This window comes from Podarcis melisellensis, assembly GCF_964234715.1.
Source record: "Podarcis melisellensis genome assembly, chromosome: 14".
Taxonomy (NCBI): Eukaryota; Metazoa; Chordata; class Lepidosauria; order Squamata; family Lacertidae; genus Podarcis; species Podarcis melisellensis.
The window spans coordinates 33,451,570-33,479,534 of record NC_138546.1 but is presented as its reverse complement, the minus strand read 5'-3'; the positions used below and the strand labels follow the sequence as shown (position 1 = coordinate 33,479,534).

Here is a 27,965-nt window from a genome sequence, read left to right as displayed (position 1 = left end):
CCTTCTCCCTCCTCATAGAAAAGCCCGCAGGAGCTGCACGCTCCTTAAAGGGTGCGCGGCTCCTGTGGGCTTTTGCGGGAGGTGGGGGAATTGCCATAGCCGCACACAGCCTCTCCAGCCAAGAGAGGCTGCACGGGGCTAAAGAAACCAAGGCAGTGAGTGCAATCCATCCCGCTCGCTGCCTTGGCTTCATCTTTAGCCTTGTGCAACCTCCCCCAGCTGGAGAGGCTCTTTGGGGCTGGGGAGGGGGGAAATATATTTTTTCTTGATATCCCCCTCTAAAAACTAGGTGTGTCTTGTGGTCCGGTGCATCCTATAGAGTGAAAAATATGGTACTTTTACACAACAGTGCTCAGAGTAGCTCAAAACATAAACACACACACAGAGTTGTAAATACTCACAAGCATAATAAATACAGAAAATAAATCCATACAAAAACAATGCAAGTAAGCTAACCTAGCATTTTGGTTTATTTTGGTTCCATTTTTGTTGTGCTATAGCGCCTTCGGACAGCAATAATGTGGCTGAATTAGGGAAGCATCACAGAACAACTAATAAAGCCAAATAAAACCACCACGAAAGCATTATTATTGTGTCACAAACATGTTGCAGAACACACCCACAATAACACACCAGCCTGTGGGGGACCATCTTCTAATCCCTTTCCACCCTCTGTGGAGACCACCTTCCAGACCAACTCCAACCTGATATTTCTGAAACTTACAGATTGTTTTGAAATCCATGGGGAGAAAAGCAAGACAGTGATCACATTAGGGTGAAAAAGGATCCTGGAGGAACAAGCCCTGAGATCACTGGAAGGTCACTGGTGCTTTTTCAGAAACACTCTGTATTCCTGGAGGAAACGGATAGAAAACCTTTCCAATCCCAAGGAGACCCTTGAGTTTCAACGTATTTTATTTATTTATTTATTTATTGTGGTCTGCTTTGTTTGCAAAATGGAACATCATTATTCCTTAATGAGTAAATGGGAGTAAGTGTTTGTAGGAGGCACACCAGAAATAAGGTATTTAGATGCTGTTCCCCACTACAAACAAAAAAAGCTAATAGCAGATCTGTGATAATTGTTTCAACATAGCAGACAGCAGGGTAGTTTCAATTTGCTCAACCCCAGCCAAGAATGATGGACCTGAAAAGCACTGGATGACTCCCACCTCCACAGATTCAGAACTATTCTATTCTGATCTCATCCTTGTCATTGTAGGGCTTGTATGCTGTAATTTAACCATATGGTGTGGGGCTTATTCTCCAGTTACAGGCTGGGTGATGCCCAAAAACCTGTCAGCAGTGAAGAGGAAATAACTGATTTAAGATGTGCCATTCCCACTAAAGGGGGAGCCAGGCCTTTTGCTAATGGAGCAAGAGAAACAGAGGTCCTAGGATTCCACATGGAGAGGACTTTGATGTAGCTTCCAAAACCCAAGCTGTCTTTACAATCTGTGGTCCAAAGCCATTTCTCCCCTTGTTGTAACATTTGTATGTTACATAAGACAGGCCGAGATGATGCATCATCTACTTGTCTTCTAGGCTACGATTCAAAATTCAATTTGCAAGCCTAGTCGTTCAGAAAGGGCAAGGAAAGGTCAAGTGTTGACGCAAGATGGAAAATGAAAAGAACAGTTTGTCTCAGATTCCATAGCTCTCTATGGCCTTACCCCATCCAATTTCTCAGTCCTAATATTCTCCATGACCTTTGGTCTCCCAACTGTACCATCCTCAGTTGCCCAAAGACCTCGTAAGCTTTTAAACAATATGCTTTATCCTTGGATGCTCCTCATGCTTTTAGGACAGCAATAAGATGCCTCTCTGTCTCATCCATTCTCCAAACTCACCTCTTCCTAAAGCCTTTTGTTTTTATTCTTAATTAAATTTGCATACTGTCCTATACCTGTAGGTCTTTGGCTTCCATGGTAACATAGGAAGCCGCCATATAACAAGTCAAATCATTGGTGTCAGGGAACTGCCATCGGAGCCAAGAGGAGAGGTAAGGCTCCCCAATGATGCCGGAGAGGGAACTAGCAAGGAGAGAGGGAGAGCTTCCGCTGGGGAAGGAAATCAAGGTGACACCAGGAAGAAAGGGGAGGCTGAGAGTACTTCGGAGGGAAGGCTCCAAGACTCTTCCAGTGAGATCAGCGGGGAGAGCACAGGACCTCCGCTTGGCACGCCTACGCTGCACAGAAAGCTTCCGCGCAGAGAATCTAGGAGGAGACTTGGAGTCAAGGAATTTTTATGTTGGAAGAAGTTCAGGAAACGCCCACTGACGGATACTGCCAGTGACTGAGACAGTCACGTTGTAAGGGCTGTCAAGCCAGGGAAAGGTTTAGCCATACAACCAGCTTGGAGCAGTTTGTGGCTTACGCACAAGCAACCCCAATTCCCACTACAATTGGTATTGAAAATATCAATTGGCTCTTCAGAGTTTCAGACAGGAGTCTCCCCCAGTCCTACCTGGAAAGGCCAGGGATTTAATTTGGGACTTTCTGCAGGTGCTGTACCACTCAGCTACAGCATAACACTGTCACCTTCCTCCTCAGTTGAAATGAATCCTAAGTAGCTGAAAGAGTCTTTGCTCATCTTCGTACCTTGTTTCTCTGGCCAGTGGCGGAGGAAGAGGAGTGCGAAGGGAGCATACCGTCCCTGGCAGCGTGCCATCACGGCTGCCCCCCTCGCTCGTGCTGGCCGCCATGCCCCCACAGGTGGTGTGCCACGCCCTCAGGACACATGCCACGCCCCTGTGGGCAGCGCACCACGCCCCCAGGGCACGTGCCAACCCCGCCCCCACCTGGTCTCCGCCCCCTGGAGCATGAAGCTCCGCCATTGTCTCTGGCCATACCCCCTCCCTCTCTTCTTGGTTGTCCTTGCATAGACTTCTTTTCACGGTGAGGAAACCTGGAGGCCCAAGCACTATTTCGGACAGACCTTGTTTCAACCTTCTTGCCCATGCAGAGATCATTGTAAGATGGAAAGCTTCCTGTAATTTTCTCCCAAGTCACAGCTCTAAATTCACTCCTAATGCAATTTTGAATAAAACTAGATATTAAATTTTGGTCCCAGGATCCCAGAGGAAATAAACAAAGCAAGGCAAAATAAACCAAGGTGGGTTCTCTCCTGTAACAACAGTAGTTTCAGATAAATCTCTCCAACCTTGATTAAATCGGCCCCAGCAGTTTCTCTTTGTTTACATATATTCTAGAAATTTTAAGCACACTATTTTGTTACTAAGACTGATATAAAGGGCCTTCGGCCTCATATTCAAAGCCATTATAAAATGGACATGCCTGATTCTAAACTTATTTTCATGGAAGTAAGCGCCTTCGATTTGGATGAAACCTATTTCCATTAAAAGTTGTGATCCTTTACACACCTCCTCCATAATATGTTCAATTGGGACTTACATCTGAGTAAGCATCCATAAGATTCATTATAAGCATGCTTACAGTTTCAAGATAAAAAAAATTGCTCACATATTTGAAAAGCTTGGATTATGAAGCTCTATGCAGCAGGGACTTCTCTACTCCCCACTCCCCCTTCTCTTTTTGATTATGAAATTTGTAAAAAAAGAAAGAAATAATTTTTTAGTGATGATGGCAGAGTAGACCCAGTTAAACAAATAGAATTGAGTTACTGAGGTAATTTAATTCTAATGGGTATGCTCTGAATAGGATTAATGTTGGATAATGCCAATTATCACCACCTTAAAAAGTAAATAAATTTTGCATTGGAAAATGTTCAAATTACACCTTTTGAAGTTACATTTTGACATACTTTTTGAAAACAAACATCTAGTCCCTTGATTATATAGGCTAACTTGCTAAATCCAGTGGTCACAATTTGGCTAAAGTTGGTTGTGAATCATGACCTGCTGGAAACGTAAGAGGCTGCTTCCATTGATTTCAACAGGCTTTGGTCATGATGATGTTCACTAGATGGAGAGAAATAATTCCACACTTGATGTTGTCTTTAAAAACCCAACCAAATCCAACCACAAAATTAGCTAAGGGATTCTTATCCCTTGCCATTGTGCTTCAGTTCTGTGTAGGATTGCAACCTATGCCCTTTTTTGTTCGAAGGGATGGAGGAAGAATCTATTTTAAATAGATTTATACACGGAATTTGGCCATTTCAACTGAACTGATCTTTACCAGCCTTCTGCATCTAGCACTGAGTTGTCACGACACTGCAGCCTCATCTCTGAGATGTCATTGATCAGATTTGCTGTTTACTGTTGCTGCAGGTAAGGAGTCCCAGGGCAAGGGATGGCCTACCATGTTCCCAGTTGTCCTGCCAGCCAGGATGCCATTGCTGATTCCAGAGCAAGAGAAGAGTGGAAACTACTGCAGCTAACTCTCTTGTCTTCTTGTCCACAGATTAGATAAGAGGGATGGGCAACCCTGATGGCGTGACCCCAAAGGGAGTTGTCTCTGGGGTTTTTAGAAGCACGAGGATTTGTGATTCAGCAGAAGACCGTCAGTAATGTATTATTGGATGGGAATTGAAACTGTGTGTTTGCTGCCCAGAGTGAGAGTCTCAATTGCAATGTTTTTAACACGTTGCAAAGTTGCAGATACCACTCAATTTGAGAGACTGAACCAGTACAGAGTAAGGCCCTACCTGAGTGAAAGGCAGGCAGGCAGGGATTATCTTGCTGTTAGTATGATGCTGTATTGCCCTAGATGGAGGTGAGTAAATCAGTTACTTGTAAGTTATGCTTAATGCTGCCAAGAATTATTATTTTTTAACTAGGCATTCATTTTGTGACAAATTTGGGAGATGTTACTGTGGAGGGGGAATAATAATAATAATAATTTTCAAATATAAAGTGGTATGGGGAAGCAGTTTATGCACAAACATACACACACACATATAATTAATCATGTGCAAAATAATATGTAGTTAGATGTATAAAAGCTGTATATTTTTATAGAGTTATATGGATTGTTGCATTATCTGTTTATGTACTTTTCATGTTAGGAAACCTGGAGTGTAGAAGTGTTCAATAAGTATACACTATTATAACATAATAAGGTGTATATAATACAGAAAACAATGCACCTAAATTATGTTGATGATATATTTTTAGCAGAACAACTAAAAAAAAAAACCACCTCAGTGAGATCAAGGAGCAAGATGGGAATGAGAAGAAAGAAAACCTGTGGCAATAAGCTCAATGTCAAGATTTTCAGAAAATCCCAATTCCATTTGTTCCTAAGTACATTGAGGCTACATCAAGCTTGGCATGGTGGTAGAAGGACTAAATGGGCCATTTTATCCCTTTAAAGTCTCTACTGCGCTACTTCCACTAGCATTATAAGTCTGAGCACAACAGTGTATTCCTCCAGCACCTAATGCCAGAATCCATCAACATGGGAGCTGGGAGCAGATGGGATGAGTGACAGCTGAAATCCACCTGAGCATGTGCCAGGGGAATCCTTTCTCCAAAGACGGCACCATGGGGTACCTTAGCAGATGGACCACCACTTGGCAGTTGACAAGCAGCCAGCTCCTGTGCTTACCTCCTGAAAAGAGACAAGAAGCCTGTCCTGTTTAAGGAAAGTGGCCTTCCATTCCAAACAAGCCCTGGCATTTTTTTTATAAAGAGGCGATCCTATTCTATTAATCTCTTTGCTGCTGCCTTCTGGGTTTCTTGGTGTGAAATAATAATGACGAAGAAGAAGAAGAAAAGAAGGAAAGAAAAAGGCATTGCTTATAGAGACAGGGGGACTCTGTGACTGTCACTCCATTAACCTGCATAAAATTATACCTACATTGATGGACTTTTAGGCTCTCAAGAGAAATGCTTCACATGGGAAAAACCAGTCAACGTGGATGAACTATGTGGGGAAACCTTTTCAGCTGTTTCCAGAATATGCAATTGGTAGTCAGATCTTTGCTTGGGTGCAAGCTTAAGGACCATGCTACTGGTTTTTCCCATGAAATAAAACAAAGCATGAGCCTCTAATTATTCCAGGGCCTTTAATTATTTCAGGGCTCTTTTGATTTCAACTCAACACTGCCACAACCTGCTTTGTGTATTCAAGTCAGAAATGACTGACAATTAAGGAGCAGTTGTCTAAAGGCAGCTGGTGGTGTCCTTGAGTCCTGAGAGAGCACCTGTTTAAGCCGAACCTTCTCTTTGCTTCACTCACTTGTGAGGAGTGAACTGTCTAACTAACACTATTCATATGGGAAGCCTTTGTGATAGAAATGTCAGCTGCTTGGAATGTCACTACCAGATGCTTTCAAGTTGTCCTTAAAATTTCAGAGGACTACCAGTGATGTCTCAGATGAAACCTGATAGCTATCATGCTCCCCCTATGTTGCCATCACTGGCACCAATTGTTTCTAAGATCTATCTATCTCCATGTCTCAATCCAAGCTGAAGAGAAAATCAGATCTGTTTAGCTTCCCCCAGTTAGAAAAAATTATGGTGGGCAGAGGAAACTCTCTCCTTTCCATTCTCCCAAAGGCTCTCTTTAAAGAGAAATCCATATCACAAGTAAAATCCACTTCAAAAGAGGCCAGAGTAGTATCTGTAATCATTTTTAAACTCATTTTTGTTGTTCCCTGTTGCTGGGAGTAATCCGTTCATAGCTTGATCTGAAACGTGCTTTGTTGTCAATCACTTTCTTCAAGGCCTGGAGACTCTGGGCAAAATTCCATTCCAGCATCCTAAAAGGTTGCTTAATACAAGAGTACGCTCAATGATCCACAAGGCAATTCGACAGTGGATGGGGACATTGGACAATGGAATGGTCTGGAATTGGCCGGCAATATGGATATGAGTATTGGGTACTTGAGAAGCGAGGGAGGAATGTACTCTAGAAACTCTCCCCTTGGTTGGAAATGATGTATGATGACGGTACAATTCATCTCCTCTGCAGAATCTGACCAAAGGCCCATATTGCTTAGCTCAGTGTCAGAGAACATGTTTTGCATGCAAAAGGTCCCAAGTTCAATTGGGACCAGCTAAAGAAATGCTGCTAAGTGGATGATTTGATTAACATCTCTGTGATCAAAGAGCAGGTGACTTGATGGACCTCTATCTGAGACCTTGGAAAGTGGATGCCAAAGAGCTACACGGGGAAAAATTGAACTGGTGTAAGGCAGTCTTGGGACGCGGGTGGCGCTGTGGGTTAAACCACAGAGCCTAGGACTTGCTGATCAGAAGGTCGGTGGTTCAAATCCCCGCGACGGGGTGACCTCCAGTTGCTCGGTCCCTGCTCCTGCCAACCTAGCAGTTCGAAAGCATGTCAAAGTGCAAGTAGATAAATAGGTACCGCTCTGGCGGGAAGGTAAACGGTGTTTCCGTGTGCTGCTCTGGTTCACCAGAAGCGGCTTAGTCATGCTGGCCACATGACCGGGAAGCTGTACGCCGGCTCCCTTGGCCACTAATGCGAGATGAGTGCCGCAACCCCAGAGTCAGCCATGACTGGACCTAATGGTCAAGGGTCCCTTTACCTTTACCTTTAAGGCAGTCTTGGGATGGTGACAGATCTGGATAACAGCTGGATTTTATATTTTCGAAAACGTGGGGAAAGCCATTGTGCGTTTCTTCTTCCCAGAAACAAGCCTTCTGCACAAAGGTACCATTTTCAAATATTGCTCCATTCGCTTTTGCCTCTGGCCACCTCTGCCACTTCACACACCAGGAAGAACTGTGGACCTTGTACAAAAAGGGGCTCCCTGCTTCTGCCCTTATGGGGCATGAACCAAGACAGAGGTGGCTTATAAAAATACCAAAAACCGATCACAAGAGGCTGTGGTTCTGCCATCACTACCCAAGTGTCTCCTGCTGCAAACAGTTCCAGGTAGCAAAAGTGAAGACAGAAGACAAGAGACTTCAGAGATTTGTTGCCCTAATAATTCAGTAAGGAAGACCAGGTGTTGCCTTGGGTAACAACCTCATCATGCCGTCAGCCTTTGGGCAGATGGGGACAGGAGGACCATTTCCCTGCCCTTGCAAACAGGTTCCTTTCTGATTGTTTTTGCCACTTTCAAGCCGAGGGAGTAAGGGCATTCTAGCCTCTGCCCTCAGCACCTCTTTCAGCGGAGAAACACTTGGCTGTATGACTCAATCAGAGGTGAACAGCAAACAGAGTGTGTGTGGGGGGAGAGTTTTCTTCCTTTTCCTTCAGTAGAATAAAACCTTGCATGAGATCAATAGTTTCTTTGGTTTTCTGTTCCTGCTCCTTAAGGGCAGCTGGCTTATTGCATTTCCATTGATCAGATGCACAGGCAGGGCAGCTCGGCAGAGATCAACCGAGTGTTGCGATTTAATTTTCAGCAATTTGGAGCAAAATGACTTTAAAATGAGCCAGGGAGGGGCGTGGGGGGAGGGTCACTCTTTGTTCTTATTAGAATATCACCAACATCAAACTGTGTCGTTTTCACACTTTTGACATAATCTCTATCCTCCCCACCCACCCCCCAAAAAAATTTAAAAAATGGGATTCTAATTTTTGAATTCTAAATTGACAACTTTCCCTTCACTTGGAACCGAAAGTCAAGCTATACACAAGCGGCAGGAGTCACCACATGATGAATTTGGTCTAGGAAGGGGAATGAAAGGTTCAGGTGCATTTTTAAGAGAGGGAAGGAGAAGAAAGTGAAGGGGGAACATCTGGTATGAATGCAAATAACTAGGTATGGCGGAATAGACTATCAAGGACAACCAGGGGCTAGGCTATTGGAGAGAAAGTAGGCTAGGACCTATGAAGCACAATCCTTATAAGTTCAAGGGGGCATATTTCCTTTGTGTATAAGAGTGCATAGGATTTGTAGACCCACAGCTTGACCCTATGCTTGGTCATTCAGAAATACGCCCTGCTTATCACAACGGGACTTACACAGAGCAATCCTATCCACAACCGCTAAAAAGTACATCATATTGAATTGAGTGTGGCTTACTCCCAGGTAAGTGGAGCTCAGATTGCAGAATTTACTCCCTCATAGGGATGACTGATCACCTTCTCTTTCTCTCTAAAGCTGGTCACAGCTTTTTGGATATTCCATGCAAGCACTTGAAAAGCCTTGAGGGGTCCCCCCCCCCCGTGCTGGCTTTGAACACCTGAAATATTCCCTTCAGGTACCCACTGCTGCCATCTCCTGCCCCTTCCCCAAAGGCAAAGAAATAAAAAAAGCATATTGTGGAGGGAAATGACAGCAAAGGCAGCAGCAGTCACTCCCACATGTTTTTCCTCCTGGGGATATAGGCTGAGAATGCAAATCCCAATATCCTTGGTGAGGAAGAAGTCACTTTTTGTGTTATTTCCCACTACAGAGGAAGCTGTTGGAAGAAGCTGCATAAGAAGTGCTCTTCAGGCTGAAGTGTTCTCAGGATTGCTCGGTCCATTACTCTCTAGTAAGTCCCACTATCTTACTCCTTACTGCTTAGGATTACCACTTAGGATTCATTGACACCCAAAGATGATCACAAATGATGCAAAGATACAACGACAGTCCTTTCCTTGGGGGCAAAACATAGCTAGAGTTGTCTGCCTTGCTCCAACAAAGATGCCACATTACCTCTTGGTGGTTCTTATTTCCTGGGATAAACATAAAAACCATTGTCTACACAAGTGATGGAGAACCCGTGGCCTTCCAGATGTTGAACTTCCTTCATCCCTGACTACTGGCCCTTCTGTCTGCAGCTGCAGGGAGTTGAAATCCAGCAACATCTGGAGGTCCACAGGTTCTCCAGCCATAGATGGCACTGTTTGCTTCTCTATTGGCTTGCTGCCTGGCAGGTGAGCAGCTGGAAGGATTCTTATATTTGCCTGTAGGGAGATACCCAAACCTATGTCACACCAAAGCCATGTTTCAGTCTGCCATCTTGATTCAAAATGGTGGCCAACATGCAAACACTGCCAAAGAGCACTGCCCCCACCTTGGGAACTCTTCTGCCAAGTTTGGTGACAATAGCTCGACTTGTCAGAACTTATAGAGAACAAACAAACAAATCACTTTCCAAAATATATAGTAGATTTGTTTAATTTAATATACTTATATCCCACCTTTCTCCCAAGTTGGGATTAATTATTCTTACTAGTAGTAACACATTTGCTTCCCAAATACTGTATTTTTCTATGTATAAAACGATGCTTTTTGCTAAAAAGAGAGAGAGAGAGAGAGAGAGAGAGAGAGAGAGAGAGAGAGAGAGAGAGAGGCGCAAAAATTGGGTGTTGTCTTATACACAGATAGTGAATGCAGAGGGAGGATGTGCGATTAATGGCAGCAGCAAACAGGAGATTGGCAGCAGCAGTTGGGCGGGTGATTGGCAAGTGAGCAGGTGGGCTGTTGGTGGTGGTGAGTGGGCAGACAATTGGTGGCTGCGGCGAGGTGTTCGATCTGCAGTTGCTGTGGCAAGCAATCGGCAGTGGCAGTGGCAGGCGGTTGAGCGATTGGCGGAAGTGACCTCCCCCACCCCCCAAAAAGCTAAACAACTTAATTTCTTAATTTTGGGTAAAAAAATAAATAAATAGGGGTCATCTTATAATTGGGGGTGTCTTATACACGGAAAATTATGGTAATCCTTTCTGGAAGTGCATGGGTAGCAGCCCTTTGCCTTTCCAGGACAGGCATGAAAAGCAACCCAGGAACATATGTATTTCACATATGTTTCCATGTTGCTTTTTACACATCACTTCCCTGAGTAGCAATCAGGACAAAGCACACACACACACACACCGCATTTTGCTCTCAAGTATTTACGGTCAGGGGTCCCTTTATCTTTATTTACATACAATTTCCTACCACTGTAACCTGGTGCCAGGTCTCTGCAGTGTTTTTGACTTTCTTTCTTTTTTAACTGCAAAGCTCTGCTGGATCAAGCCCACCATCAATAAATAGATTGAAGCTTTCAGGGTCAATGCTGGTCCCATAGTGGTTTATTTTCAGCAGATGCAGCAATATTTGCAAGCTGGTCAATTTCTTCGTAAAGCCAGTGTTTGGGTTTTGAGAATTAAAGCTGGCATTTTGCCGTTTTACCAAGGTGAAATGGCATTACAAACAAACTGAGTAACGAAGCAGGGGAGGATTAATATCCTCATGCACATTCACCAGATGCTAACTATTGGATAACCAACCTCATAAAACCAACATGCTTATGTCTAATTAATGCTTGAAGGGGTTAATACCATAGAGTGAGCTGTCCTGCCAGGGTTAGTGAGGTGACTCCTCCTCACCTATATCAGTCATATAGTTGTACTTTAGTCTACCAGAAAAGCTCAATATGTGAGTAGGTCTGTTCCAGTTGTTCCGGTTCTGACCACATGGCTCTAACAAGCCTCCCTTGAGTTCCTATACCAATACTTTAGGAACTTTTACCACTGTAAGTAAGCCAAGTTTTACTGCCTGTGCAACTTTTTCTGAATGCTGTATGGGAAAGCACATGAACTAGACCTTGAAGTGTTTGTAAGTAAACCAATTTTAACATACCAAACATCTGGAACTCACAAGGGCATATTTAAAAAACCTAACAGCCTATATTTCCACACTCGGCTTTGCTGCATATTTTGTGGTTTTAAATCTCTGCTGGGGTTCTCTGGGGTATTTGTCCCAATCCTGGATCTTGGCATCCAGGGAATTCTCCTTTCTATATACCTATTTTATTTTTTCCTTGAACTAACAACAGAGAAGTTTTATACAACAATGTCCTGGAAGAACATAAATAGTAGGGCTGTGCATCAGACTGAGCTGAACCAGAAACTGAATTGGTCCAAATGCAAAGTGGAATGTGTCTCTTCCACCTGCATCCACCTCAAAACTATATGTTTAATTGGGGGTTTTAAAAAACTTAATTAAGCATGTAGTTAGGAGGCAGGGTGGGGAGGAGAAACAGCATCTCCTTCCCCAACAGAATGCAAACTGCTTTGAGGTTTCGTTTTTAACAATCAAGCAGCATACAAATTGTATTAAATAAATTAATTAATAAATACGCTTGTGTGAATGTCCTGCTTCCAGACTTTCCATAGGCTTCTGGATGGCGACTGTGGGAACAGACTGTGGATTAGATGAATCTTGGCTCTGGTCCAGCCTGGTTCTTCTGTTTGAAGGACCTGGTCTCCAAGCTTTAGAGTCTGACCACTGTCTCCTCCTGAACTGCATAGTCAGTGCTGGCGTTGAGAAGGAGTTGTCAGAGAGATGGATGAGTGGAGATAATATATTATGTTTTGGAGAACCAGCAGCCTTTCATTTCTGGAGGGGATCCAGAGCCTCTTGACTGTCCCTTCTCCTGAGAAAAGCATAGGCGAATTGCACTAATTTCTAGTATTTATAACAGCTAGTGCTCCAGTCCCCATTCTCACATCTGGTTGCATAGCTAGCTAACTTCTTTGAAATAAGCAAAGGAACAATACCCATCATACCAAGCAGCTCCAGGAGCAAAAGGATGAATGTGGGCATTCAGCACAGAGCAACAACCAGTACAGCACTGGGGGGGGGGGTATTTGAGTTAAATGACGGGATTCAGTCTACAACAGGCAGTGGTGACCACCAACTTGGATGACTTTAAAAGAGTATTAGACAAATTAATGGAGGAGAAGGCTCTCAGTAGCTACTAATCCTACTAATATTCAGGGCTGTCTTGACCCAGGGGTGCAAGGGGTGTGGGGCACCCAGGTGCCAAATTCTGGGGGGTGCCAGGTGCCCACCGCTGAAGCCGCCTAAGCTCTTAACTATCTACCGGTTATGAAATAATAAATAATTTTGATCAAGCTAGAAAAAACAAAATACATACAGTGGTACCTCGGGTTAAGAACTTAATTTGTTCTGGAGCTCTGTTCTTAACCTGAAACTGTTCTCAACCTGAAGCACCACTTTAACTAATGGGGCCTCCTGCTGCCACTGTGCTGCTGCTGCACGATTTCTGTTCTCATCCTGAAGCAAAGTTCTTAACCCGAGGTAATATTTCTGAGTTAGCAGAGTCTGTAACCTGAAGCATCTGTAACCCGAGGAACCACTGTATATACCTAGGTATTACCGAAATGTATACCTACTGTTTCACTAAAGGACTTTCGACTTTGTGCGCTCATTTACCAAAGACTCTTGTCATTCACAACGGCAGCGCTTGTCAGACTCAACGGCGCCGTGCATGCAAAATTAACTCTTACATCATAATAATAGTTAATTTGGGGGCTAAACTAAATTTGAAGGCATGGGGCGGATCTTTGCACCCCGGCGGCGCATATACTAAAGACTGCACTGGATATGTTTTGTCTCCACTGTTGGAGGGCGCATGCCTCTAAATACCAGTCACTGGGAGGGAAGAGGTGCTGTTGTGCACTCAGGTCCTGCTTGTGGGCTTCTCATAGGCATCTGGTTGGCCTGATCCAGCAGCCTCCTCTTGTGTCCTTTTTCTTATGAATTCTTAGGAGAAAATGGAGGACATGGAGTAGCAGATGCAGAAGTGGGGGTTCCAAGGAATTGAGAGTGGGGAGAACAGGATCCCAGGGAAAGGGTTCTGGGCAACAGAGGTTTGGACAAGCCTATCTCCCGGCTCCTTTGTTACAACCCATCTTTACAGTGACACTTCCATACATATTTCCACCATTTGGAGGGCATTTTACTAGTAAGTTATAAGGCATTAAAATATCAATTATTGGAAGGTAATAGCTTTATGTTCTCTTATGTAGCTCCAACATAAATGTCAGCGTTAAGAAATGATATTTCATTCTGGGACTAACAAATCAGGGACTTAGTGTACGGGGGAGAAATGATTGGAACTACTTGAAAGCTGCCTGAACCAGAGAAACTGCAAACATATTTATATTCTTACGACGGAAGAGGGGGAAATACACCCCTGGGCATGTTTTAAGTGTCCTCCGTCTTTTGGATAAATGGTGATGCTAAACAAAAAAAAAAAAAAAAGGGAAAGGGGGAAAATGAAAAGATGACCTTACAATAATAACCTCATGATCCAACTGCGACTGAGCTTTCCAACATACCGAAATCATTTGCAATATGTTCCGAGTGGAAATTTTTATGCTGCTTTATAATTCATCTGCTTCCTTATCGACCTGAACAAAAAGGGGCAGGATTTCCTTCCCTCTCTTTCCAAATGGTGTCTTGCATGTAGAATTGCTGGGGCACCCTCTGGGGTTCATGCAACCTTGCCTTGCCTTCACTCTCAAGAGGCAGTACGCCTCTGAATAGCAGCTGCTGGAGAACACAAGTGGGCAAGTATTGCTGCTTGTGGACTTCCCAGAAGCATCTGGTTGGTCAACATGGGAACAGGATGCTGGGCTACAAGGGCCATTGACTGCGAGGCTCTCCTGATGTGGTGTAGTGGTTAAGAGCAGTGGACTCATAATCTGGTGAACCGGGTTCGCTTCCCCACTCCTCCACATGCAGCTGCTGGGTGACCTTGGGCTAGTCACACTTCTCTGAAGTCTCTCAGCTTCACTCACCTCACAGTGTTTGTTGTGGGGGAGGAGGGGAAAGGAGGTTGTTAGCCGCTTTGAGACTCCTTAGGGTAGTGATAAAGTGGGATATCAAATCCAAGCACTTCTCTTCTAATGGAACCAGGAGTACTGGAACCTGCTACGCAAAGTCCTAGACCTATGGAGTGCCTGGTTTGTTCCCCGAGTACCCAGTGTCTGACACCAGGTCAGGGCTAGGCATGAAACCTTTCGACAGAATTTGAATCTCAGGACTGAACCAGATGTTATGCACACCATAGGGATGCAAGTGAAAATCGTTTTGCTAGGACAGGATTTCTGATCCATCCTGCATCTGGAAACAGTTATGCCATGAACTGGCCCTCCACATTGTTGGAGTGTACGACTATCAGTGGCTACTAGCCATTATGACTAGGTTCTGCCTTCACTGTTGGAGGCAGTATGCCCCTGAATACCAGTTCCTGGGAATCATGGCCTGCACTCATATCCTTGTAGCTTGTAGGCTTCTCATGGCTATCCTGTTGCCAAGGTGGGAACACAGTGGCTGGGTTCTGGGGTTCTTGGGAGGAAGAATGAAAATAAGTGTGGATATATTCCTGATATTCTACAGAACAGCAAAGGCTATCCGTTGGATAATGGTGGTCCATTCTAGCCCATGCCAGTGAAAATACAGACAGTGCTACAGAAATGCAAAAGGGAGCTGAGCCTTTTGAAATTCATATCCTTTGAACGTGAAGCTTTCTTCAGAGAGCCAGTCATGATGATAGTGACTCAAACATGAGGTCAAATGAGGATTTTCTACACTTCTGTATTCCATCCTTCTTATACAGAGCTCAGAGTGGTGGCATAAATGGTTTCCCCCACCCACCCAATCCATTTTACCACCATAGCAGTCCGGTGAGGTATGCTGGGCTGAAGGAAGTGACCAGCCCACAGTCACCCAGTGAGCTTTGTGCTTGAAAAGAGGCTTGACTCTCCTTGCTGTGGACTAGAAGGGATAGGGAACCTCTGGTCCTCTATATGTTGATGGACTCCCAACTCTCATCAGCCCCAGCCAGCAATGGTCAGGGATGATAGCAGTTGTAGCTGAACAATATCTGGAGGTCCACAAGTCCACTACAGTGGTACCTCGGATTAAGAACTTAATTTGTTCTGGAGGTCCATTATTAACCTGAAACTGTTCTTAACCTGAGGTACCAGTTTAGCTAATGGGGCCTCCCGCTGCCCCATGATTTCTGTTCTCATCCTGAAGCAAAGTTCTTAACCCAAGGTACTATTTCTGGGTTAGTGGAGTCTGTAACCTGAAGCATCTGTAACCTGAAGCGTCTGTAACCCGAGGTACCACTGTATTCCTGTCCTGGGATAGACAATATTAAGCTACATGGACCAATGCTTTGACCTGGCAGCTTCCCATGTTCCTTAGCTAATAAACAGCCACTTTGAACTGGAGGAACAGCAATGTTCTCCTCATGTTAGTCATGCATCTCCCAACTGAATAGTTGGCCATGGTGCAAGCTTTATTACATTGCAGAGTCCAGCTTAGTGCAAGCTTCGTTACCCGGCTTAGTGCACTGCCTTCTGCAAGCAAACTTGCCTCTCTCGCATCACTTAGTGCAAACTTTCCAATATAGCTGTGTCCGACTTTAGCAGGAGCTATGTCTCTGGAGGTTTTCTTCCTGAAGGGTCATAGTTCCATCGCAGGACTGACAAAAAGATCAGAGTGGCACAGAATGCATAAACATTTGATGTAACCTATGGGTCACAATAAACATAGGACTCTAGCATAAGGCATGGAAAAGCAGCAGCCTCAGATTACAGATTCCAAGTGCCTTGAAGGGTAGCAGAGTTGGGAGAAAAAGCACAGCATACTTTTGGGCAAGAGAACCCATTGTTCTTCTCTTTTGTTCTTTGACAACCTGGTTTCCTTTGAGAGGAACTGGGGAGACAGATTTTTAAAGTATAAATAAATAAGCAAACAAACTCACTAGAGAATCCACAGCCATAAGCCTCATAGAAATTAATAGGCTTTCTTCCCATTTCAATGATGTTATAGCTAGAGAATTGCCTTCTGATCAAGTGTGTGGGGGGGTGCAGGAATGTCAGAGAAGTCTGGTGAAAATGGAGCACAAATTGCCAATGTTCATTTATTTGTCCCACGTCCAGAATGGAAATTGCCCTAGCAAAAATTATCAGTATTTGCTGTTATTGTTTCTTTCAGTCCACAAAACCGTACATTACTTCCCCTCCCCCATTTGCGCTGAAATGAATGGGGTGGAATCATGTAATGACAACCTAATTTAGTTAATTAATTGTGTACATTACATAAGTCACATACTTTTGTCACAGTGGACAGCAAGACAAATAACATAGTTTTTGACTGAAGACGAACTGTGGAACGGAAACAGAGCTGCAAGCTGTATGCAGGACAGAATGCAGGACAGAATGCAAAGCAAGGCCTTTCTACATCCCTTATATGGTGGGGGCACCAACCAGATTTCCTGCATCAAAATGTTTTGAGCCTGCCCTTGGCTTAGGAAGGAGATTGGAGGTTGGGCATAAAGGTCAGAGCTACTCATGTACTCACAATTTGCAATAATAAGCTCTTTTGGCCCACAATGTTGGAGCAACATAAAAAGAGAGAATTAGCTTCCTTAAACCCACTTTTACTTCTGGCCCTTCATGCTTTTTGTTCTTGGTCATTGAGAAACAGCTTTTTGCAACATCCACCCATGTATTCCAGGTGTAGGTTTGGAAATGGCTGTCCCTTTCCTCACAAGTGGGATGTGTTTAGTATGTTCCAGCCAAGCAGAGCAAATCCATTTCCCTCCCTAATATTCCCTTCATATATACTCCTGTGTTTTCTGTCCCGCACGGTTGTCCTGGAATTCTGTGTGCGCATAGAGCAGCTGCTTGGTTCCTCCTTGCTACGCTTCACTGATGCGTGGAGTGACAACTCTATGGAGTTTGTAATGAGCTTCATGGTCCCTTGACTCTGATCATAAATTTGATTGCTAAATAATCATCCATCTATTTACTTGCTGCATCCAATGAACATGCCTTGTAGAGATAAATAATGGAGTTGCATCGTTGTGTTTCTTCCTCCAAGGAACTCAGAGCAATCTCTTGGGTTCCCAAGCAATTCCTCACCCAAACACTGATGAGGCTCAGATCTGCTGATCTTCAGGGGATGGAATTGCATCAGAGTGCCTTCAAATTGTTCATTGTGGAGGGCCAGTAGGAGTACTTAAAGCAGGAGTGGGCAACCCAGAGGCTACTTCCAGCCTCCCAAGCCACCGGAAGTTGCCTGTCAGGGACCCCCTCTGTCCTACTCCTGATCCATTTAGGAAATGAAGCCCTCTTCTATTTTGAGAAAATCTTCAAAGAGCAAGAAGACAGTAGGATCTTTTCTTCCACCTTAGTGATAAGTACCACAGCACTGAGATCAATGACCTGCCTGCTCTGTAAGACTAAAAAGCAGTATTTACACACACACACACAAGCACTAAGATAGGGAGAAATGCTTCCTCTTGATTCTTAAAAAGCAGGCAGACAACACCTGAAGGGCACCAGGTTTGTGATGCCTGTCTGAAACTCATACCCCAACCTGTGTTTTTAGTACCTCCATTATTACACTGTGTAACCCATAATGGGGGCACTTCCATGAATCAGGCTGGCAGCCTGACTGAACCTGTTGAATTCCCAAAGAACTTGCTGAACTCACAACAGAACAGCAAATGAACTGAAGGCCTCTGACAGGGCTGAGGAAACTTTTTTAGCCTGAGGGCTCCACTTCTTTGTGGACAACCTTCCAGAAGCCACATGCCAGCGTTGGACATGTCTAAAAGCAAACATGGTAAGAGCAATGGATGTGACTCTTGCTCATGTTCTATCCATGTAAAAGTCACACACATACACAAACAAACAAACAAACAAACAAAAAACCTCCAGGGCTGACCCAAGACATTTTGGCACCTGAGGCAAACCACAAATTGTGCTCCCCTACCACCCAGCCATGGAAGAAGGGGCAAGTGAAGATCTACATCAGGAGATATTATCACTGTAGGAAGCTCTGCCAGTGACTGAGGCCTTTGTGAAAAGAGCCCCACCCTTAAGGATGTTAGAAAATTCCAATGAAAACAGAAACAGGATCTGAAAGTGCCAATGCTCACTAATTCATCCCACCTTCGGAACAAAAATCAATCCAGTAAATACAATCAGTATCCTCTGTTGTTGTTGTTGCTTTCAGTTTGCAAATGATACTACAGTTTTCCCGTTTGCACCGTGTTTCCTTTGCAATGAAATGAACATAGCGGAAAAATATAATGACAACATAGCTTACATAATTTGCGCAATTAATTACATAAGTTGTGCAATTTTGCCACAGCAGATAGTCAGACAAAGAACATAGCTTTTGGCAGATGAACTGCAGTGAATGGAAACAGTGCTGCTGAATACAGGAGGGAATGGAAAATGTTTCCCTCTTACATCCATACTCATGCAACCACATACACTCAATGTGGTAATCACAACCCACACACCACCAAATCCCTCCTTCAAAGGTGCACCAAAATTCTTCCCCCCACTCAGCTTTTTCACAGGCTACTTTACCTTACATTCCCCTTGAAGAACCAATAAACAGCTTATAATTATAAGCTGCCTAGATGGAGTGGCCACAAAATGTTAGCTGCTCAAAGTTCTTTGGAAGAAGAGCAGGATATAAGTGGAATGAATCAAGCCAAAGAAACACACAGCTGTTTGGCCTAAGAATTTTTCTGGCAGGCGGGTGAGATCAGATGTGGCAATCCTAACCCCACAGCCCATTGTGTACTATGAAAACTTCTGTCCAATATATCCTAGCAGAACGAGCCTCCATGTAATTTAATCAGAAGAATGAGCTGGAAATGTTTGCAAGAGCTAATGTTTGCCCTTCTGAAGGTTGGAGATTTGGTTTTAATTAAATTACAAGTGCTCCTTGTTAATATAACCAACGAAACATTTATTCTTTGGCCCCAATTCTTTTTCTCCTGCACGCAAGATCTATGCCCAGTTCCTCAAGCAAACAACCAAGTCTTTTTCAGGGCTCAGCCCTACCATCTCAGGCAAAAAACACAGAAGTAGTTTTAAAGAGTAACAATCACTCCATAATTTAGTTCATGCTTGTATTTTTCATCATGGGTTGGAAGCACCGTTTGGAATTTCTCCTTCAGCAATCAAAATGTTTTAGGTCATTCCTCACCTTCTTTTTTTAGCTGCTGATCTGAGATACACATATACAGCCGAACCCATCTGCAGTGTCATAACACTTTAATCAGTCATGGCTTCCCAAAGTTCAAAGTCCTGGGAACTGTAGTTCCTTAAGGGTGTTTTGAGTTGTTAGAAGACCTTTATCCCCCTCACAAAGTTACAATTCCCAGAGTCGCCTGTGAAGAGGAATTGTAGTTCTGTGAAGGGAACAGAGATCGCCTAAAAACTCTCAGCACTGACTGCTAACAAACTATACTTCCCAGTATGTGGGGAAGCCTTAGCTGTTCAAAGCTATATGGTATTGATGGCATCATCACGTTGGCTACAAGTAGTTGGAATTGGATTCTGATTTTGTGTAGGTCTTAAAGAAAGAAAGAAAGAAAAAAAGAAAGAAAGAAAGAAAGAAAGAAAGAAAGACAGGCACCTGCATGGATAGTGTATAAAGAAGGATGAAAGAGGTGCACACAAAATTTGTTTTCCAAGCAAGCATCACAATACCTTGTAGAGGCCATGGCTGCATCCGCAGTAAGTGCTTTCCATGGTGTAGCTCCTCTGCACTCCTATTTCCCGCCAAACCACCACGCGGGCTGTCGAGTCACGTGACTTCTCTACCAGGAAGCTGCAGCTGCTCATGAGAAATACAGGAGCTACTTTGTCCAAGATCTTTGGCAGGGTCTGCAACACATACACACACACACAATAAATCCATAATCATTTAAATGTGTTCATCATTGGATAAACCTACCACATTTTATCTACCTTTACAGCCACTTTTTTTTCCTCCAAGCAGCTCAAAATAGCACCCGTGGGTTCTTCCCCTCTCCTCCAGTTTATCCTCACAACAACCCTGTAAGGTAGGTAAAGCTAAAAGACAGTGACTGGTCCAAGGTCACATCATGGCTGAGTGGGGATTTGAACAATGCTCTCCTAGGTTCTAGTTAACCACAACACCACACTGTCTATGACAGTGCAGCTCAAAATAGCACCCGTGGGTTCTTCCCCTCTCCTCCAGTTTATCCTCACAACAACCCTGTAAGGTAGGTAAAGCTAAAAGACAGTGACTGGTCCAAGGTCACATCATGGCTGAGTGGGGATTTGAACAATGCTCTCCTAGGTTCTAGTTAACCACAACACCACACTGTCTATGACAGTGCATATATGAAACCTGTGATGTAGTGGTTAAGGGATTGTGGTGTGATCTGGGATATCCCCCAAGTTTAAATCTGGGAACTGGTCATAGCTCAGTGGTAGAACATCTTCTTGGCTTCTAGAGGTCCTAGGTTCAATCCCCAGCTTCTTCAGGTAGGGCTGGGAATGTCCCCTGTCTTAAAACCTGCAGGGTGACTTCCTGCCAGTGCAGGCAATACTGAACATGGTGGACTAATGATCTGACTTGATATAAGGCAGCTTCCAATATTCTTCTCTCATCTCAGTGATGAACCCATTGGATGTCCTTATGCAAACCAGTATCTCTTGACCTCAGTCTTTGTCCATCTGTATTGGTTGTTGCAGAATTGTTGCAATCCTCTGTTCAGGAACTGTTTGTCCTGGATGACTACTCTGGGCATGATGGTATCTCGGTCCTGCCCCCGCTTTCCACATACAGCTAGCTGAGTAGCCTGCCAGCAAATACTTCTTCCCAGGTACAGTGGTGCCCCGCAAGACGAAATTAATTCGTTCCGCAATTTTTGTCGTCTAGCGAATTTTTCGTCTTGCGAAGCACGAAATCCCATAGGAATGCATTGAAAATCAATTAATGCGTTCCTATGGTCAAAAAAAGTCTAAACAAAGCCAAATATGGTACAACAACAGTTTATTAACTGCTCTTTAAAGTCACACATACTGTAAAGAGCAGTTCAAAAACTGAAGGGAAAATAAATTAACTTTATAAACAAAACATGTCTTTGTTTTTAGACGTCGCGAGACGTTTTCGTCTTGCGAAGCAAGCCCATAGGGGAAATTCGTCTTGCGAGGCAAATCGAAAACGGAAAAACCTTTCGTCTAGCGAGTTTTTTGTCTTGCGAGGCATTCGTCTTGCGAGGTACCACTGTACTCCATTCTACATATCTCTTTTCAGTTTCAGACTGACAACTAAAGCAACAGGCAGCAGCATTCAAGAAACCAGTTTTGGTCCAGAGGCTTCACGTTGCTGACTGATCCCCTGCTGTAAGAATCGCTAAAGGTTTGCAATCATTTAAAAAAAAACACCAAATGAAATACAAAAACAAAGGAGCTCCATTGGCTTCAGTCATTTTATTTATAGGAATGAATGGGAATTCAAATGAAGGAGTCCCAAATGTGTTTCAATAGCGCTGCTGGAACAGCCTGTACAGGCCACAAGAAAAGTTACAGAGAGGAGAAGGAAAAGAGCAATTAGGCTGTGATGGGGGGACCTTTTTAATTGCTTCTAAATAGGGAGCTTTTGTCCTATCTATCTGAAATTTGGTAGATCTGGGCGAGGAGCATAATGCTTTAAAAATTCATGCCAGCAGGATGAAAATAAATCACAAGCAACAGAAGACAGGCTAGATCTCCCACTGAAATCGTTGGAAAATAACACTGAATGGAAGTTACATAAACCAATTATCTGGTTCTGAATTAGTAGGAACAGAATAAAAGAGTAACGGGATGTACTAAACATTTAATAATGAAAATGTATGGCATAACTAACCAGGAAAAAACCATTTCCTTACACATCTCTGAGAGTTGAAGAGATAATGTACAGGAAACACTTCAAACATATAGGGAAAATACCATAAATGATATGATTGATGTGATTGGATTTATTCGACTTGTATATAGCTTTATATTCTGTACACACAAACCCCAACATACATATACACATATATGCACAATTTATTATATATATGATGCAATAAAACAAATTTAAACAATACATAATATCATCAGAATAACCATTGTAAGCACACGTGTATGCGTGTGTGAGCATGCACACACACACACACACACACACACACTAAAGCCCAGATTAAGAAACTGTAACAGCACTATCATTAAAGCTGTCCATATGCCAAATACCCTGAATTCATTCATTCATTCAAGGATTTATATCTCTCCCTTCTAATGCAATGCATTACTCAGGTCAGCTTTCAGCAATTAAAATATCACAATTCTTCATAAAACAACAGGACCGATCATGTAATGCAGTATAAAATAGAGGAAGGTTCAGGAAAGGGGGTGGGGGGACAGAATTCATCTGCTTGGAAAAGCAAAGCTCTCCAGGAAGAATTTTGAAAGTCTTAACCAAATCATCAGAAGTAGAGGCCTAGATGCACTGCATGGGGTAAGGTGTTCCACAACGCCATTACCAAAAAGGTCACAAACCTTCATGGGGGGCAGGCACCGAGAAGGACATATGCACCAAAGCCACATTAACAGCAAACCTTTAAAACACAATGCTACCACTTTACACAGCCACATAACCTCCAAGTGTCCTGATTTTCCATGGATGGTCCCAGAATTGCGAAAGCCTTTATGTATTTGGTTTTAAATGTATTGCAAAGGCCTTTGTATCTTACGTAGTTTTGTATCTGTAAGTCATTTCAAGGCTTTTTGTGTATGGAAGAGGTTAATGCGCATTCAAGTATTTATAATCTGCACTTCATAAGAGTAGAGGCACACAACACACAAGATTACAATATCAGTAAAAACATCGGCGCTCTAAATCATTGCGTCACACTGACTCTCAACATTCCAGAACACAGCAAAGCAACTTTAGAAGGCTTCTGAGTTGGGCTTTCTTGCTGGTCTGAGAAACCAGGAGACTCTGCTTTGCCTTGGTCCTCCTCTGCCACACACAAACCAGCTTAGCAGGTGTCCAGTCCGAGCCCCCGCTGGATGAAAAGCAAACACAGGAACCATTCCCCAAGGCATGCAAATGCCTGCTAGTGTCACTCAGAATGCCCCTAGACCAGCCGAGCCAACCTGGTAGCCACACCGGCTGAGGTTGATAAGAATGGTCTGGTTGCCATTTCCATGCTGGACTAGATGGGCTGTGGGTCTGATCCAATAGGGATTTTCTTAAATTATTAGTAAGGTGGAGGGTACCTAATATGGATTCATGATATGGAGCTATTCTGATTTTCTTGTGAATTGCAACTGGAGATCAGCTGCGTCTTCCTCAAATCTCTGTGTATCTGCCTCTAATAGATACACACACAAATAAATACTTTGTGCAAAACTGCTGGACTTTATACACTAAATGTTCTTCTGTTCTTCTGGAGAAAACGGTTGCAATATCTATTAGGGGGCGACTTCAGCTCTGATATACACCTTCTTTCTTTACCTGAGCAAATATTGCCACCTATGGTTCCAAGAGGGAACAGGATTCTTTTCACAGATGAATTGAGCTTGTTTGCTTTCACGTTTCATTATCATTGGTCGGTAGATTACCTGATGCTCCATTATTATTATTATTATTAGCCTACAGCTAATATTGTTGGCTGATGGTAAAAGACCCTAACTCACTGCTTGGAAGAAACACAAACAGATCTAGGAGCCACATTGACCATTTTAAGCTATCAACAGTAAGCAGCAGTTTTATTGTATTTGCATCCTCCTCCATCACCATCTTTCTCACACACACATACACATATATGTGCATTTGTGTGGTACTTCTTACTGACAAAACAACAGGCATCCAGGCACATTGACACGGATCCTCTTACACACACACCACAAAGGCATGCTCAAGGTGTCGTTCAAGAGAAACAGAATAAATGCTATGTAGAGTGGCATTGCCAAAAAAAGAGGAAATGCAACACACACACACACTAAAGAGAGGATGGAAGAGGATGCTGGTTTGCCCATCACTTGCATATGCTAATTTGTTTTGAAATGGATGCAATAGTTTAAATGGAAATGCAATACCTCTCACCCTAGTGGAGAAGGCTGTGACCAGGCAATGGCCTCTGTGCCTTCTCAGTCTTCTGTCCAAATGCTGTTAACTGTGGTTGGGCAACTTCAAGGCCCCTAACCTTTATTCTTCTTAGGATTAGTTTAACTGGACCTGTACCAAACAGCCCTTCAAATAAGAGGAATATCCTGTGTGAAGTTGGACACAGGACCAGCCTTTCATTCTCTCATCCAGGCAGGTCAAAGCTGGGCAAATCTCTTGTTTCATCCCCAAACATAGTTTGCTTAGGAAAACATTCACCAGCAGCTTAAGCTGATCCTGGAGCCCAACAGGTAAGGCCAGCCCAATCACAATGCAAACTGCAGAAATGACGAGTATTATAATGTGCATATGTCAATCATCCCCAGTCACCAAGCGTTCAATAACCCAGTGCAGAGGAGGAGTCAAATGATAAATGCATGAGCAAGTTGTCTGCCTTGTACTAGCTGGGCAGCCTGAATTGTCTATATCGTGTGTGTTTTTCTCTTGCAGTTCTGGCTGGACAGCTAGCTGATCACAGAAAAGGGCTTCCTTTGCTCCTATATCAGCTTGAACCAAAAAATCTGCAAGTGAAGCTTTTTTGGCAGCAGGAAAAATGTAAGCATGGACACCTGCTCATACCTGCAGATAACAAAAGCAATGGGGACTTGGGAGAGGGTGGAATCTGGCAATGCTAAATTCCTTCCTTAGCCCTATAGAGCCTTTAAGTTCCTTAAACAACATGTTTCAATGACTGTTGAGAAGCTCTTGGGGGTTTCAAACAGTGAGTCACTCCCAGCCCTACCTCGGAATACTGAGGATTGAAACAGGGACCTTCTGTATGTGAAGCAGATGCTCTACCACTGAGCTACCAGGGTTTGGTTTAGTATAAAGGAATTGTTGGAGACTTTTAGTTCGTAGAAACTTGACTTGGGCCTGGTGCAGTGATCACTGTGGTCCATGGCTTGGGCAGAGTGGGATGTTCTAAAGACGCTCACCAACTTCCTCTCCCCTAGTTGCCATTCAGACAACATACACACAAATGCCCTCAAAACTTCAGACCCACTCAAGCATCATCTGTGAAGGTCTGAGAATTTTCTTCTTGTCCTTGCCAAGCTGAGCCCAACCCAACGAAGGGATGATGAAAAATACATATGCAGATTCCCCAGCTTGATTCAGCTCCTTAAGACAATGGAAATTGCCTTTATAATCAACCTTTTTTACTTTAATTAAATAAAAAGGCTGGTAGGTAAGTGGAACATAAGTGTATGGAGTGCTCATTTGTAAACATTAGCAAATACGAATTTAATATTCTGTTTGTTGTAACCGTGTTTCTCAGGTCTCAAGCTAATGGTTCTTTCCTCTCTGTTTATTTTCTCATTAATTACCTTTTAATTGTACATTTCCAACAAAAAACCAATTCCAACCGACCCCATACCAATATATAAACAGATCTATTTGTAACAATGTGCCAAAATGACTGTTAAGGGCAACTTTTCCTTTCTGTTTTTCTCAGATCTCTCCAAGGAGGTCATTTAAAGCTAAAGAAAGCTCACCTACAAAACCAACATTCCAAGAGCTCAAGGCAAGTTACACAGCATTTGCAAGCCCATGCGCTAAACCCTGTCGCCAGAGCCTACCCCCCCCAGAAATGAGACACGACAACAACGTATGGGTTTAATTTAGGCCACAACATTGTTGAATTTCAGGTGTAGGAACCTTGGCTTAGGCCTTGGCAGGTATCCCTCTCAACCCAACAGGGGCTGAGGATGTGCAAGGCAGTCAGGACTGTAAAGCGTGAACTTACACAGCGTGCCCTCCCACTTCACCAAAGCTGGGAGTTTGACCTATATGCTGCCGCTCTAGGGTCAGTGACTCCCGCAATCAACCCTTTAATGGGCCCTGCAAATGCTGCCACATGTGGGTGCATGAAGATGTTACCCCCCCCCCCATATCTCAAAGATAGACTATAGGATACTGACCAAGGCCTAAAAACCACCAAAGTTGTGACGAATTGCTACGGAGAAGGCAAAACCTGCCAATGCAGGCAAAATTCCTTCCCGGTTCTGAATACAGCAACCATCTCACAACCATAGCAGTGCCCGCTGATCTAGGAAGCAAGAGGTTAGCCTGCAAAAGGAGACCATGTTATAGTTTTAGAGAGGGTTGAGTGGGTGAATCTAGCAGGAAAACAAAGTGAGTCTGGGCCGAAGAGCATTGGCCCTTTTCCTGGCCCTCGCCCCAGCCCCAGCCGGCAGCTCATTGTCCTGCCAAGATGGGGGCGGGGCGACGGCCACCCTGCAGTAGGGTGGGTGGCACCTGGCCAGGTAAGCCCGCATGGTGTCGCAAACCCTGTCCACCTCTTGGAGGCGGTGAGCGCAAATTTTTGCAGTACAAAAGCAGAGACTATCCCGTTAGTAAAGGTAAAGGTAAAGGGACCCCTGACCATTAGGTCCAGTCGCAGATGGCTCTGGGGTTGTGGCACTCATCTTGCTTTACTGGCCGAGGGAGCTGGCGTACAGCTTCCAGGTAATGTGGCCAACATAACTAAGCTGCTTCTGGCAAACCAGAGCAGCACACAGAAATTTCAGGAGCAGTACCTATTTATCTACTTGCACTTTGATGTGCTTTCGAACTGCTAGGTTGGCAGGAGCAAGGACCGGGCAACGGGAGCTCACCCCATCATGTGGGGATTCAAACTGCCAACCTTCTGATTGGCAAGCCCTAGGCTCAGTGTTTTAGACCACAGCCTATCCAGTTAGTAAGCTGAGGGTTAATGCTGTTTACAGTTAGCCAAAAGGGGTGTGTGGAGGTGTTGCCTACAAGTCAGGACCCAGGGTAGCCTGAGTCCACTTATATGTGGAATCAAGGGCAGAGCTATGGCATTGTGCAGAAAGGCTGTCTGTGGAGCTCTCAAGAAGGAAAGACAATACTAGGTAAAGACTGCATGATGCATTTTATGGGCTGGTGGGTCACACCTGTCGGGAAACAGGTTTCATAACATGTGGGTGTCAATGGTTAATGCCTCCACTGTCAGACTGCAGCAGAAGTTTGCTCATGGCTCATCCATTGTGGATTCAAGGCACACACCTCGATTGCTGGAAGGCAGCCCTTTGATGCTCTCTATATGCTTGCCAGCAATCCCCGGTTTCCTAAAGTTTGGCGGCAACAAAGCTCCAGAAGATATGCTGACGACGAGCTTTTCCCCCACCTTGCCGTCCCTCACCCCGCCAACGCTATCTTGCTCAGGCTAAGGAACGCTGTGTGAAATATTTCCTCTGGTCAATGTTTCAGGCTCACAGTGTGCTCTATTAAGATCACTTTGGGAAATGCTTTCACTTTCAATTACAGCAGGTGCAGCTAACCCTTAGCACTGCAAAGTGGGAAAGCAACGCACACAGCCAAAGGTATTT

At 43.9% G+C, this 27,965-nt stretch overlaps 1 protein-coding gene across 4 annotated transcripts in view; it reads right to left on the bottom strand.

The window, feature by feature from the left end:
- The window catches only part of AGBL1 (AGBL carboxypeptidase 1), a 420,669-nt gene that overhangs the window by 177,687 nt on the left and 215,017 nt on the right, over positions 1-27,965 (bottom strand). For all 4 annotated transcript variants that reach the window (XM_081888461.1, XM_081888462.1, XM_081888463.1 and 1 more), the window contains one exon: positions 20,157-20,333. In XM_081888461.1, the coding sequence (XP_081744587.1) occupies positions 20,157-20,333 (177 nt within the window). The remainder of the gene's footprint in view (positions 1-20,156; positions 20,334-27,965) is intronic.